The following is a 14,605-nucleotide window of genomic DNA, read 5'->3' on the forward strand; positions in this document are numbered from 1 at the left end:
TGCAGTTCTCACCCAGCAGCTGATGAAATGTTAAGATCAGAGGAACGGATGGATATCAGTCACACTCCGATATTTCATGTAATGTCTCACAGAGAGAAGCTTAACCCAACACAGATCCCTCTCAGCAGTGGTCTTTGATAAGCTGTGGTGGAGCGTGAGCGGACACGTTAGGAGTTTTAAAGCTGAAGGTTTTTATTCTTGAACAGTTACTGCTAGCTGGGAGGCTAGGAAGCCAGAATGAGCTAGTATTAGCTGGAAAGCTAGGAAGAGCTACTGTCAGCTGGGAGGCTGGGCTCACAACTCAACATGTTTCTTTCTTCCTCAGTAAAAACCTTCCTGTCATTGTGTTTGTTACGACCAGATTTTCATAATGAGACCAGCTTGTGTCTTGGTGTAAATTGAACGATGATTATTTCCCTTCGTCTCCTTCCCCGCTGAATAAATAATGATGCCGCTGATCTCAGAGTTCATCGTCTCTCTGTTCACCATCCGAGTGATTCCTGTAAACACCAGCTCTGACGGCTTGATTAAGTAACGAGGACTCCACCGTTAAAACCAAATCTGCGTCCTCATTAGCAGCAGAGAGATATCGTCACATCAAAGGCACTTCTTCCTTTTCTTCTTTTCCTTTTCATCTGGAAACACGTGAAGCTCCAGGGAAACCGATGTGATCCATGACTCATTGTTTGTTCAGGACAACACAGAGGAAAGACATTTGTAAGCTCGCTCCAACTCTTCGCTGAGGTTTGAAGAGGAACATCTAGAAGAGAGAGGAGAGTTTAGGAAACTGTCTGAGTCTGCTGCTTAAAAGTTACTGTTACCTTCAAATAGTCCTACATTTCTGCATAAAAGTGACTCAAAACATCCTGAAAGTTGACAAAGAGAAACCACTAAAAACACATAAAACAGAAACATTAGACTTGTTAGTTATTTATTCAAGAAAATGAATCATTTGTTCAAATTGGTGACTTTTAAATAAGTAAGTGAATCCTTCCTGGTTTCATCTGCAGCAGATCCCATTGCTTCAGTTGTGAGATGTTGGTGGTTTCCTCTCATCAGCTGATGCTCCAACATTTCTACTGGATGAAGGTCAGGACTTTGACTTGTTCCTAAACATTCATCTGGTTCTTCTGGAGAACCACTGGTGTTCTTGGACTCCTTGTCTTCCTCCATGACCCAGTTTCTCTTCACATTCAGCTCATGGACTCATGTCCTGACATTTTCTTTCAGAGTTCACTGGTAGAATTCACAGTTCATTGGTCCATCAATGATGAGCAGATGCAGCAGAACAGGCCCAAACCAGGACATTAGCGCCCCCATGTTTCATGGAGGGATGAGGTTCTGATGCTGGAATGCAGTGTTGGTTCATCTCCAAACATGACGATGCCCAAACATTTAAACCAAACTATTCTACTCTGGTCTCATCTGTCCACTAAACATTGTCCCACATGTTCTTTGTGGACAGAGAGCAGTGTCTTTGGTTGTTGAGTGGATTCATCAACATTAACATCAGCCAATGTGAGAGAGGCCTTTTCTTTTAACCTTATCTTGAAGAAATAAAGATGCATTACGTCGTCATTTTAACAACTGTATGCAAACAGAATGAAATTGTGTTTCTCTCAGAGATCTGTGCAGACTCAGAAAAAAAATCTAAAAACCACAGTATAACTTAAAATAAAATAAAATAAAATAAAATAAGGTAGGTAAAAATAAAGTAACTTGTTGTCTCCCCTCGGCCTCGTTAAAAGAAGAAGTGACTCCTCAGTCTGACCTGGTCTCTGGAGAGAAACCAAACAATAGGACGAGAAAGTCAACACACCAACACGGGAAAACAGAAATAATGAGGTATGATTGTGCTCCTGAGTTTTAAGGTCGAGAAACCAAAAGTATTTCTCTCCGTCCAGACTCAGATGTGACGTTTCCCCAGAGGTCGGTCAGATTTTACCTGGAGCTGCAAACTTTAGGTAAAATGATTAATTCTGCTTCTTTTTTTTTTTTTAACAAAGACGTTAGAGAAACTCCTCCTCCTCCTCCTCTTTATTACCCCCCTCCTTTATGAATCAATAAACATGAAGGCCAGTTGGATGCCCATCCATAAGAGAGACATACACAATATTAGGAAGGCGGTCTTAATAATATGCTGGATCGGTGTAGTTTCATATAATATAAACATGAGTCCCAGTTCCCTCTGTTGACATATGTCTCATCCCTGTGCCTGTCGGTGTCTCCTGCAGGTGGACCGCACCGAGGTGATCCGGAGCTGTGTCAACCCCACGTACTCAAAGGTTTTCACCCTGGACTTTTATTTTGAAGAGGTGCAGCGTCTGCGCTTCGAGCTGTTCGACATCAACAGCAGCCACAACGGCCTGAGGGAGGCCGACTTCCTGGGCTCAGTGGAGTGTACGCTGGGACAGGTGGGTCCAACTCAGCCTTTTATTCACGTTACACACAGTCACTGTTTCAAAGAGCTCAGCAGGAACCTGGAGGTTCAGGGGGGGTTCAGGTCTAATCTGAGACTTAATAACTTAACGTGGGAGGGACGTTCCAGCTGGTTCCAAAACCTGGATCTGGATCGTCTCCCCGAGTCTTCCTTCCTTCCTTCTCTCCTTCCTTCCTTCCTTCCTTCCTTCTTGGTTCTGATCCAGTGTTGATGTTGGTCCTCTACCTTTAATGACCATGAATAACCACAGAACTGTCTTTATTCCCAGAACCTAAATAATCCACTGATGTTTTCATCAGTCTTGTGAAGACTTATGGTCTAGGACCCATGTGACCTCATTCCTTTGGTTTATTGTGTGAACAGACAATGAGTCCTAGTCCCCAACTCATGAAATAGTTTTTCCTTTAAATGTTAGATAAAAACCATCCTTGTTGCTCTCTGTCGTTTAATTGAAGGTTTTTCTTCTGGGTTCTGTTGCTTCTTTCTCTTTTGTCTTTGCTGTGATTATAACTTGGTTGAGAGACACAGAGAGCGAAGGCGTCTCAGTAAACGAGTTGAAAGCTAAATGAGCTGGAGGGTCTGAAGATGTGTTTGAGCTGCAGGTAAAACATCAGGAAGCTGTCAATCATCAGCCTCACCTGAACTCAAAGGTTCAACTTTCTGAGTGAAAACCTTGTGAAGCTTCTTCTGATCGACTTCAGAACTTCAGAAAGTCGACTCTTCTTCTTCTTCTTTTGTTGCTGAAAAGCTGATTGTTGATTGGTTCCTGAATGCAGCAGAGATAAGAAGACGTGTTTGTGTCAAACGTTTCACTGATACACAAGAAAGATTCATTATTTCTGCACCTCAGGACCAAAATGTTTTTCTTCAAAGGCCACTGCTTTTTGTTTTTGGGGGCATAACTTCTAAAAAGAAGAAAATACGTGATGATAAATTCTTCATGGACACGAACATGAGTGAATTAATAAGCTCAGTGTATTTATTTGTGGTTTGTTTGTGTTCTAGAACGAAGAGAAACTGTGTTAAGAGCAGAGGAGTTGCCCCAGGTCGTCTTAAAGCTGCTTTGAGGTTAAAATATGGAGAGATTCAACACAAGGAGAGCACAGCTTTTTAGAATCAGATGAAACGACTGATTCATGTTCATTAATCTGACAAATCTTTGACGTGGAAAGAAAACGCACTGAAGGAAAATGACATGAACCAAACTCCTGGTAAAAATATTCATAAGATGGTGAGATGAGAGGACGTTCGTCCAGATGAGAGGACGTTCGTCCAGGACCATGGAGCTACATAAGACCCAGGACTGAGAATAAAGCTTGTGTGCCAAGGAGCTGCTTTAAAATGGCTGTTGAATTATTGACAGGACAGAGATCGGTATGTATCATTTAATGGGCATTCCTCATACAGAGCTAACATCCTTCGGGGTGTTCCCCAAGGTTCTATCCTTGGACCTCTCTGGTTTAAATAAAATATTTGCCAGGAGTTTGCAGTTTCTTCTTAGCTCTCTTTTTGGCTGATGTCGCACGTCTGGTTGTATCACAGAGAAATGCTGATTGTCTGTTTCTAGTAACTAAGGGAAGTTTCTTGCACAAAGTCATGCTGCTTTGTTGCCGTTTTTATTTATATTTCCACTTTATTTTTATCTTATTTTCTTTTTTCTTAACTATACTTTTTTATTAAATCTATGCTGTTTTACTTAATATCTATGTATTATAGTTAATATGGTAACAATATGGGACCTGATGCATAATTTCATTCCATCTTATGCTTCTGGTTGCGATTGACAAATAAAAATCCTCGTATCTTCGAATTGTCATCTATTTACAATTTGGCAAAAAGTAAGACAAAAAAACATTCAAAAGAAAATGCCAAAATCACAGAAGTTGTCATGCGTTCCCATATTTTTTTTTTTCAGTTTTCCTGTGATAATGATTTTATTTGTCCTGTTTTCTTGAGATCTCTGTAAAAAGACAAAGACTTGACGTTAACTCTGTAGCAGAAGAAGCTTTTTTATTCGCCGTGGTCACAGGTGTCCTCTCTGTTGGTCGAACAGCATTAGTAGAATTAAAGGGTGAAAACAGAGGAGAAGAAGTGGAAATGAGCATTCGTATTGTTTCAGGATTCACGCAGAGTTTCTTCATCTGCCGTCGTACTCAGATCGTTTCATTTGTGGACATCCGACCGTCCTCAGCCCCCCACCGCGAATCAAGACGCCTTGGAAGAGGTTTAACGTTCGCAGCTGAAGAAGAAGAAGAAGAAGAGCAGCAGCCAAGTCTGAGATGAAACGATCAGCTCGGAGGATGGTGGAGAGTCGGGAAAGGCCTCCTCCTCCTCCTCCTCCTCCTCCTCGTCCTCGTCTTAGCGGCTGCCAGCAGTGTGGTTCGGCTCGTCTCGTCTCAGCTGAGGCCAGATGGCTGACGGAGCGCTGCAGGTTTCTACTAAATGTCCTGGAAGCTGAGAGGAATTCCTGGCAGAAACAGGATGCACAGATTCCAGCTCCACAGGAAAAGAGCGTCTCTGTTTTTTCTGCTGAGAGTTGAATTCATGAAACAGACGAATGAAGCTTTAACCCTTCATGGTCCAGGAACCATATCTGGTAACTAACACTGTTCCTCTCAGTGAAGCATGTGGTTTTCATTGAGCCAATCAGAGAAGATCCAGGAAACATTGTCAGGTCTAATCAGGGTCTAATGTGGTCTACAAGGTCCCCCTCTGAACTGGTTTATTAGGAACCATGAAGAAGAACAAGTGTTCATAATGTTTCTAAGTATGATGTTGACAGTGTCTGAATCAGCTCTGATGTTCTAATGTGACAAATACATGTTTACATTAGTTTAAGGACCAGAACCAGATATGAGACCAGAACCAGATATGAGACCAGGAACCAGATATGAGTCATTCATTCATCTGGATTTCACAAACGTAACTCTCTGGGGTTCGACATTTAGAATTTCCAAGTATTTCAAGTAGAGCCTATGAAGGGTAAAACACCACTGGAGAAAAGAGTTGTCACTTTCTAAGAATGTCTTCGATCTTTGGCCTGAAGTTTCTGCCAGAGGAAAGTTTATGTGAGTCTTTCTGTTGAGGACCCGATTCTGCTCCAGCATGGACTGTCAGGTCGTTTACGGGCAGCACAACATGGTTTTATTTACAACAAAATGAGAAAGTTGTGTAGATTCTTTTTGCATCATTTGAAAAAAGATATTTAGAGGAAACGTTTGTCTGGTCGCAGTGTCCATCCTCACCAGTAGATGTCACTAAACCCCCCAGACTGGTCCTTTAAGAACAAGAACAAAAGAACCTCAAACCTTTTATCTTTTTTAGTGTTTTTGAGCCGACTCTCTGTCTCTGTGTCTCCAGATCATCTCCCAGAGGAAACTGTCCAAAGCTCTGCTCCGACCAGGAGGCACCGTGGGTAAAGCCATCATCACGGTGAGCTTCTTCCACTCCGTCCTGTGTCTGTCGTGTCTCTGTCCTCCGTCTCACCATCTCATTCCCATATTTGTGTCGTCTTTTTATCGTCTCCTTCTTCTCCTCCAAATTTCAGTTCCTGGCAGATTTTTCTCTCCATTTATTTCTTTGTTGTATTACCATCTTTCTCCCGTCCTCTCATCCCCTTCTCATCGTTCTTTCCTCACCATCCTGTCACTGTCTCCCTGTTTCTGTCGTTGGACGTTTGTCTCGTGTCTCTCAAACCTCCAGACCTCCAGGCTTTTCTGATCCTCTCAGCTGGACCGTCACCGTTATTTATTTTCCTCCTCTCACTCGTTTCATTCATCTTCAGATTCACAGCTGGAAAATCCTCGTCTGATCTTCTTCTCCTTCACCTTCTCTGCTCACATCAGTCGCTTCACGGGGATTTATTTTTGAAAGGATTTCTGGCCAGGAAGCTGATCCAGGACTTTTATTTTCTTCTTTCCATCTTTCATTTGTTTTTTTTAAATTTAATTTATTGCATTTTTTTATTGCGTTTTTTCCTTCATTTTTCTGCTCTTCCTTTCCTCTTCTCTCATCTCTCTTTTTGTAATTTTTCTTTCTGTCATCTCTTCTTCAGCGGATTCTTCTTTCTGTCTCTTGGCTCATTGTCACTCATCTTCTCCTTCTTCTTGTCTTCTTGATGCTCTAATAAATAAAAATTAAATGAATAATATGTAATAATAATATGAACCCAATTATAAATAACAACAAAGGTAATAAACAATAATTCATAAAAATAAATGTGGACATTTATGTTAAATACAATTCCTGTTCCCCTATAAAATATTTATTTAATAAAACTAACCTAAAGATAAAGGCTTGACTTCATCTGTCAGAACATCTCTGACAGGTGCATAAGAATTATAATTAATTATTATAATTAATTATTATAATTATTGCAGTTTGCAACAGCAACATAGAGGCAGAGAAATCACAAGAACAAAGAGCGGACTGTGTAAAAAATAAATAGTAAATAAAACAATATATAAGTACTGGTGTATATATACAAAAAGTATAGAATTGCAAACAGCTAATAATTGTCGAATATTGTGCAGAGCTGTAGAGTAAGAAGTGAGTGGTGACACTTTTGAACATAGAGGACTAATAATATTACAAGTGTTCATTGTGTAGGAAGGAGAAACCTTCTGTCTGCAGCCACCATCTTCTTCTCGTCTGTCTCTGGACACTAGGACAGCTTCAGTTTCCTCTCCTCTGTCCTCAGTGTCCTCTTTGTCTTCGTGTCTTTGTCCTCAGATTAGTGCCGAGGAGCTGACGGGGAACGACGACTACATCGAGCTCTCGTTCAGCGCCAGGAAGCTGGATGATAAGGTAACGGTGTCAGTTAAACCCATTAGTGCCCAGAGAGAAAAGACATTTATTCCCTTTAATGCTCATCCTCATTAACACGATTATTATACTTCATCATCACCAGGACGGCAGCGTTTAGTAAAACCCTGACTATAACCTCGTATCATAAGCTCCTTTATACATGCAGATTATTTACAGCATTTTTATCCTCTTTGGATATTTATTCTGGTGCTAATGTTTGGTCGTGTTAAAAGCTCGCTAATATTTTCAGTGATAAAAATCTTAATTTTATGTTTCTGAGGTTGTTTTTTGTCACTTGAAACATTTTCTAATTGATATATTTTCATCCAACGTTTCTTTTTAGTTCGTTTGGTTTTCAGACTGTCGACCTCCACACACCAGGGGGTGCTGCAGTCAGTCAGAGAGTCCCTGGTCATGTTTCTGATTTCCTGCTTTCTGTATGCAAATGTGTTTTTATCATTATTATTATTATTATTTTGAATTTGAACATAAAAACGTGTGTGTTTGTGTGTTCAGGACTTCTTCAGTAAATCTGATCCGTTCCTGGAGATCTACAGGGTGAATGACGACGCCACCATGCAGCTCGTCTACAGAACCGAGGTACAACCAACACTTTATCAGAGAAAGAAAACTTCTTATAATCTGATCCAGTCTGTAAATGAGCAGCAGCGCCACCATGTGGTCAGTAGAATACTGTATCAGCTGCTGTCTCTAATGGATCTCTACCTACCACTGGACCAGAACCAGGGACACATGGTTGGAGACATGATCCAGGTTTAGGAACCAGATGGAAAGACTCTTGAAATAAATTAAGTTCTAATTTATTTTAGAGACAAAGAGGATTCATGTGGTGACAAGTTATTTCCTCAGTAATAATCTGTGTCTTTATTGTCTAATTATACAGCTTGGATATGGATCATCTCCACATTTAGGAAATTCTGAGGAGATGTGTAACTTTTGCCAAGTTCCATTTACCTCGGAGGTCAGAAGTCCATGAAAAACTTAAACAAAATTAATTTAGTGCAACCGCAACTAATAAACGGAATATCACAGGAGCTTCTAGTCACTGTTTACACATGGGGCGGCCATCTTGGAAGCTCAGCTTGGACGTAGTGAGGATTCAGACACCGTTAACTCCACATGGCTGCAGACCTCCTCCTCCACAGACCAGCCCTGGTCAGTAGCTGGTCTTTAATGGGACCAGGACTGAGTGGGGTCACATGGTCCCAGACCACCTCCTCATGTGGACTGACACCAGATCAGTGTTCACACCTGGACTCTAGAGACCAGACTGACTTGTGAAGTAAAGCAGAGTAATGCTTCCAGTGCTGGGTGTTTATTAAAAGAACCCAGATTAGATGAAGGTTAGCACACGTGTGCTCCAGATTAGTCCTGACCTCGTGTTCTTTCTTTCTCTGTTTCAGACGGTCATGAATAATCTCAATCCTGTTTGGAAAACCTTCAAAGTGTCTCTGAACTCACTCTGCAGTGGAGACCATGAACGCAAGCTGCAGGTACTGATGAGTAGGATCCACTCAGATAAGAACCAGAGGTGGATCTGTGTCCTCAATAAAAGGTTCTGGAGATTCAGTTTGAAAGGTTTTATCCAACAACACCAACCAACCCTTCTGGTCTTAGTTTCCTCCTTTATATGCTCAGACTTGACAGTTTGTAGATTAGATTCACTGTTTCTCACTCTCAGACATTTACAGCCAACACAGTGAATTCAAACATAGTCCTCCAACCAGTCAGAGCCATTCAACTGGAAACTAATTCAATATCTAAGACAAGATGACGAGAAGGTGACAGGAAGAAGAAATTATGAAGATTATTATTATTATCATTATTATTAATGATTCAGGACATTTATTATAATAATGAGGATAAAGTTCTGGTCATTACGTCTCTTTAACCTTTTAACCCTGTATTTAGGTTCTATCATAAACTCTCTGGTTTTTTATCTCTAACCTCATTAGAACCGTTTCCCCTTTTCCTTTTTAACCAAGACTTTAGTTTAAATCTACGTGGACCAGCTTTGTCTCCTCAGTGTGAAATTCTTTTACGTCCTCACTCTCTGGTCTCTGGTGTCAGTCGATGGACGTGTTGTCTCCGGTCTAAATGTGGACGTCTGGGTCAAACGTTTGTTGGCTCTGATTCTTACTGACAACAACTGCTTCACTCAGCGTCTTAGAGCAGGAAAGTCCCCAATCCTTCCCAGTTATAATTAATAGTAGTAGACTATAAATAATAGTAGCAGTAGTAGCAGTAGTAGTCGTCGTTATCCTCGTCTGCTCTGTGTTATGATGAAGTGACAATAAAAACCAGTTCAACTTGAAATGAAAACAGAAAATAAAGAAGAAGCAGAACTTTCACATCCAGACACATAAACACTGTGTGAATCCTTCCTGAATTGGACTTTTATTTATTCTCTTTAACGCAGATTTGAATCAGACTCAGAACCGACTGATTGTTGTCATTTTCATGCACATTTTGGATTTCAGAGTGAGATGATGCTGCAGTGAGACGGAGCCAGACTCACATCCTGAATGAGACTAATGAGCGTCATCACATTAACGTCGTTCTGCTTCAGGCTCAACATTTACACTCACACATCTTTTACAGAGGATTTTCAAATTAAAACCCCGCTGTGCTATCAATGTTTCTTACGTTCCGCTCAAATCTCCCATCGCTTCTAAATAACAGCCCTGGTGGAAGTTTACTGTCACAAACCAAGATTACTTAATTAAAATCTTTTTCTTGCATTTAGCCTGACGAGCTACAGAGGCCGTGTTGATCTAACAGAGTTACTGACACTTAGCCAAACAACATTTATCGGGATCTTTATGAATCATATTTAAATAAAGTTACCGTTGCATCCAGAACACGTGGAAAAGAAAAGAGTTTTGATTGTGTAATGGTGGGTGGAGCTATGCAGTGACGCACAACAGTGTGTCCTGAATTATTCTCTACATACAAAAAGAGAAAGTAGAACCCAGTGAAACAGAAATATGAGACTAAAATGAACCAATATCACTTATCAGTGAGGATTGAACCAGAGTACATGTGTCCAGGAGTGTTTTCATCAATGATGAGACTCAGTTCCTATTTCAGTTTCTATAAATCAGGGATTTGTCTCATGTTTGTGTTGAAGTGTGTGATGACAACAGATCAAAGGAGCTTTGCGAGGAGCTCAGAAAAAGAGTTGTTGTTGCTCATCAGGCTGGAAAAGGTTCCACAACCATCTCTAAAGAGTCTGGAAGCCACAAATAATCCACAGAGAGTCAGACAGATTGAAGACGACTGTTCCCCTCCACAGGAGTGGTCCACCAACAAACATCACTCCATCATAGTGGGAGAGGAACCAGAGGAACCCAGGGGAACTTCTAAGCAGCTAAAGGCCTCTCTCACATTGGCTGATGTTCATGTTGATGAATCCACTCAACAACCAAAGACACTGCTCTCTGTCCACAAAGACATGTGGGACAATGTTTAGTGGACAGATGAGACCAGAGTAGAATAGTTTGGTTTAATGTTTGGCATCGTCATGTTGGAGATGAACCAACACTGCATTCCAGCATCAGAACCTCATCCCTCCATGAAACATGGGGGCGCTAATGTCCTGGTTTGGGCCTGTTCTGCTGCATCTGCTCATCATTGATGGACCAATGAACTGTGAATTCTACCAGTGAACTCTGAAAGAAAATGTCAGGACATGAGTCCATGAGCTGAATGTGAAGAGAAACTGGGTCATGGAGGAAGACAAGGAGCCCAAGAACACCAGTGGTTCTCCAGAAGAACCAGATGAATGTTTAGGAACAAGTCAAAGTCCTGACCTTCATCCAGTAGAAATGTTGGAGCATCAGCTGATGAGAGGAAGAGACAAAAGAGAAAACACAAGACAAGAGACAGAAGACAGAGGACCAGACATGACGAGACAAAAGAGACAAAAAAAGCCAAAGAGAAAAGATAAAGACCAAACATGATGAGACATGAGAAAAGAGACAAAATAGAAAGGACAGAAACCAGACACAATGAGACAAAAGAGACAAGACAGAAGAAACAAGACCAGATCAGACAAAACACAAAGTCAAGGGATAAGAGGAACCAACCAGAGACCATCAGTGAGGGGACAAGTGGACATGATACAAGAAAGTCCTGATGTCAGCTGATCAATGAGTCCATCAGATCCAGACTGGAAGACGACAGGAGGACTACTGGAGGACGACAGGAAGATGACTGGAGGACATCTGAGCTGGAACTCAATCACTGGTTTAATTATTGACTCAGAGACTGAATCCGAACTATTAGTGTTTTAAATGTCAGATACACGTCCACATGTCCATCGTGGCTTCTTATTGTAACTGGTCCCCACAGAGACAGACATGTCCCAGATGCTCTGTCAAACCTGAATAAATGAAAATATTAAAGCTCCAGAGCCAGAGACCCCTCCCTCCCCTCCTCCTCCTCTTCCTCCCCCTCCTCCTCACCAGTGTGGACACCGTTCTCCTTCACCTCCTCACATCTATTTTTCATGAACTCTGTCAAACTGTCCTCATTCCGTCCTCCGTCTCATTTATTCTGGTCCCAGTGCTGCCAGTCGGAGACGTCCACTGGGACGGAGGCTCCAGGATTCCTCCAGGCCGAGACCAACACCCCTGTCCTCTAAGTGGAACGCTACTTTTTCATATGCTCTGGATGTCCACAACCAAACCACTGCCACCAGGTCTGTCTTCATGGACAGAGACAAGGGGCAAGACATAAGAGGAGACCAGAAGAAATAAGACACGAGACAAAACAAGATGAGAAAGTACAAAGGAATGAGACAAAATAATAAACATGAGACAATATAAGACGTGAGACAAGTCCAAAGAAGACCAGATATGAGACCAGATGAGACGAATGTCTCAGATCTGGTTTTAACTGAGGCTGAAGAACAATAAGAAGAATCTGAGTTCGTTCTCTTTGGTTTTCTGGCACTAATGGACCAGTTTACAACAAACTACACGACATGTCTTTTTCTGATATTAGAGGGAAACTAGAGCAACTAGAGCAGCAACTAGAGCAGCTTCACACAAAGTCCCAGAAACTAAACTAAGAGTCTTAAAACAGAACAAACAAACATGTTCCTCCACCGTCTCCTCACTGCAGAACCTGAGGGTTCAGGGTTCGTTTAGTCCTCATGGTGGTTGGGAGGATCATGTCCAGGCTGAACGTGTCACATAAAAACCTCCAGGTCCTCCTGGTCCAGGTCCAGGTCCAGGTCCAGGTCCAGGTCCAGGTCCTTCTCCAGGTCCTCTGGTGTAGCTCCTAGCTGAGCCCAGAGGAGCCTGATCTGAGGAGTGACTCCAGGACAGGAGCTTTGATGTTAGTGAGGAGGTGTTAGTGAGGAGGTGTAGTTGAGCCCATCATCAACAGACTGAAGATTGATAGAAGACGTAGAAGGACGTCCTCTAACTGATTTCTTGTCTCTGTCCTTGCAGTGCACCGTGTGGGACTGGGATTCCAACGGGAAGCACGACTACATCGGTGAGTTTGAGGCCTCATTCAAAGAGATGAGAGGAGCCATCGATGGACGACAGGTGAGACGACACCAACCCCCCGACATCTAAACCCGACTATTTAAATAACACAAGGCTCACAAAAGCTACGTCCACATGTAAAGTGATTCCCTGGTCGTCCATGTCTCTGTAGAGGACAGTTGGTCTCTAGTAGATGTCCCACCCTCTGGTCACCCTGACTAGCTGAGAGACAAGAACCCTCTGAGGTCTTCTGTGTCTTCAGGTGGTCACTGCTCTTTATTAGTCTGACCCTGTTTGGTTTTTCTAGTCTTTCTCCTGGTTTTATGTTTTGCTCTTTCCTGTTTTACTTCCTGTGTTTTCCCTCCTCTGATTCTGGCTCCTCCTTGGTTCCTTGGTTCATTAACTCTCCTGTGAAGGTGTTTATTTTGTCCTCTTTTCTCTTAGTTTGTCAGTTTTCTTGGTTCTCGCTGAGCTTTTGTTTTTAGGTATTTGTGTTCTGGGGTTTACCTGCCGACCCTGCAGTGCCTCTGGTTTGGGGTTTTATTAAGGTTCTTTGGTTTGTTTCCTTCTCTGAGCGAATAAGCTCTCAGCTAATAATGAATACGCTCTTAAAGAGGCGCTGGTCACGAAGGAGAAGGCTCAGTTATCTGTTCACAGCGTTTCTCCTTCAGCTTCAGACTGAGCGACACCAGCTCCCAGTTACAGGAACCAGTCAGAACCTCAGAGACTCCAGGAGACACGACGGCAGCCGAGTCCGTCTGGCACCAACAGCCACAAATGTACCTTTATGTAGAATTATGATGGAATCATTTCCTCAGACGTGGCTGTAAAGTCCTCTGTCATCTCTGAGGAAGCTGCTCGTAGTCTGCTGCTCGTTGCTGGAGGAAGCAGATAAAGAGTTATTTCCCTGAGGAGGAGGCAGCAGATGGAAGATGAAGTGAATACTGGGCTCTCTAAATAAATGGTCATGTTGCTGTGGGACGCTCTGCTCCGTGTCTCTCACATCATTTCCTGAAAGACTTTCTCGGTATTACACATAGATGCCCTCGTGTTCCAAATCAAATCCAGCCAATGGGGAAGGAAACTAGTCCTGAGTCCAAGGACCACGACACAAATTTTTCCTCTCATGAATGAAGCTTTAATATTGTGGAATGAATGTTTATATTGAGTCAAGGCTGAGGGATTAAAGAATGTGGTTATGATGGGACATTTTTTGTAGTAAATTTAAATCCTGATAATAATGCAGTGAAGTCAGAAGTGAAGTTACAAAACAAAACAAATGTGCCACATGCACTAACACAGATAAACTGACGGCCATGTTTAAGAGGAAAGTTTTACCCAAATGGACAAAAATGTCCCTAATGATGCCTGAGGGTTAATGTAAGTTCTTAAATATGTTAAACTATGTAGCAGCTGTTGTGTATTTGGAGGCTGACGTGTCTCCAGCTCTGAGACCCTGAGCCCCGGCAGGTTGAAGCAGCAATGACCTGATCTCCTTCAGGTCCTGCGACTCCAGGTTAACCTCAACGCGCCAATTAGCAAAGTGACGGCCCTTTAAAAAAGCGCTCCTGAGAGGCCAGAACCCCTGGAGTTTATTTAGACAGACTGGTGATGTGATTAACTGCTGAGCTAATGAAGACACAGCTGTCTGAAAGAAAGAGGATCGAAACTGGCTGCTAATTAAAGCAGCCGTCCTCCACCTTGTGTGTTTTCTCTGGAAATTCCCAGAAGATGACAACAAGAGGCTGAAAACCCACAAACCCCGAGCGGAGGATTCCTGGGCTGCAGCCGGAGCTGTCTCATTATCATCTGCAGTTTAATGAGGGGCCGAGCGGCGGCT

At 42.3% G+C, this 14,605-nt stretch overlaps 1 protein-coding gene across 1 annotated transcript in view; it reads left to right on the forward strand.

The window, feature by feature from the left end:
* The window catches only part of cpne4a (copine IVa), a 48,392-nt gene that overhangs the window by 13,837 nt on the left and 19,950 nt on the right, over positions 1-14,605 (forward strand). Inside the window, exons 3-8 of the mRNA XM_047599737.1 lie at positions 2,235-2,414; positions 5,801-5,872; positions 7,172-7,246; positions 7,763-7,846; positions 8,671-8,760; positions 12,727-12,825. Of these exons, the coding sequence (XP_047455693.1) occupies positions 2,235-2,414; positions 5,801-5,872; positions 7,172-7,246; positions 7,763-7,846; positions 8,671-8,760; positions 12,727-12,825 (600 nt within the window). The remainder of the gene's footprint in view (positions 1-2,234; positions 2,415-5,800; positions 5,873-7,171; positions 7,247-7,762; positions 7,847-8,670; positions 8,761-12,726; positions 12,826-14,605) is intronic.

The sequence above is a fragment of the Mugil cephalus genome, chromosome 11 (genome assembly GCF_022458985.1).
Source record: "Mugil cephalus isolate CIBA_MC_2020 chromosome 11, CIBA_Mcephalus_1.1, whole genome shotgun sequence".
Classification (NCBI taxonomy): Eukaryota; Metazoa; Chordata; class Actinopteri; order Mugiliformes; family Mugilidae; genus Mugil; species Mugil cephalus.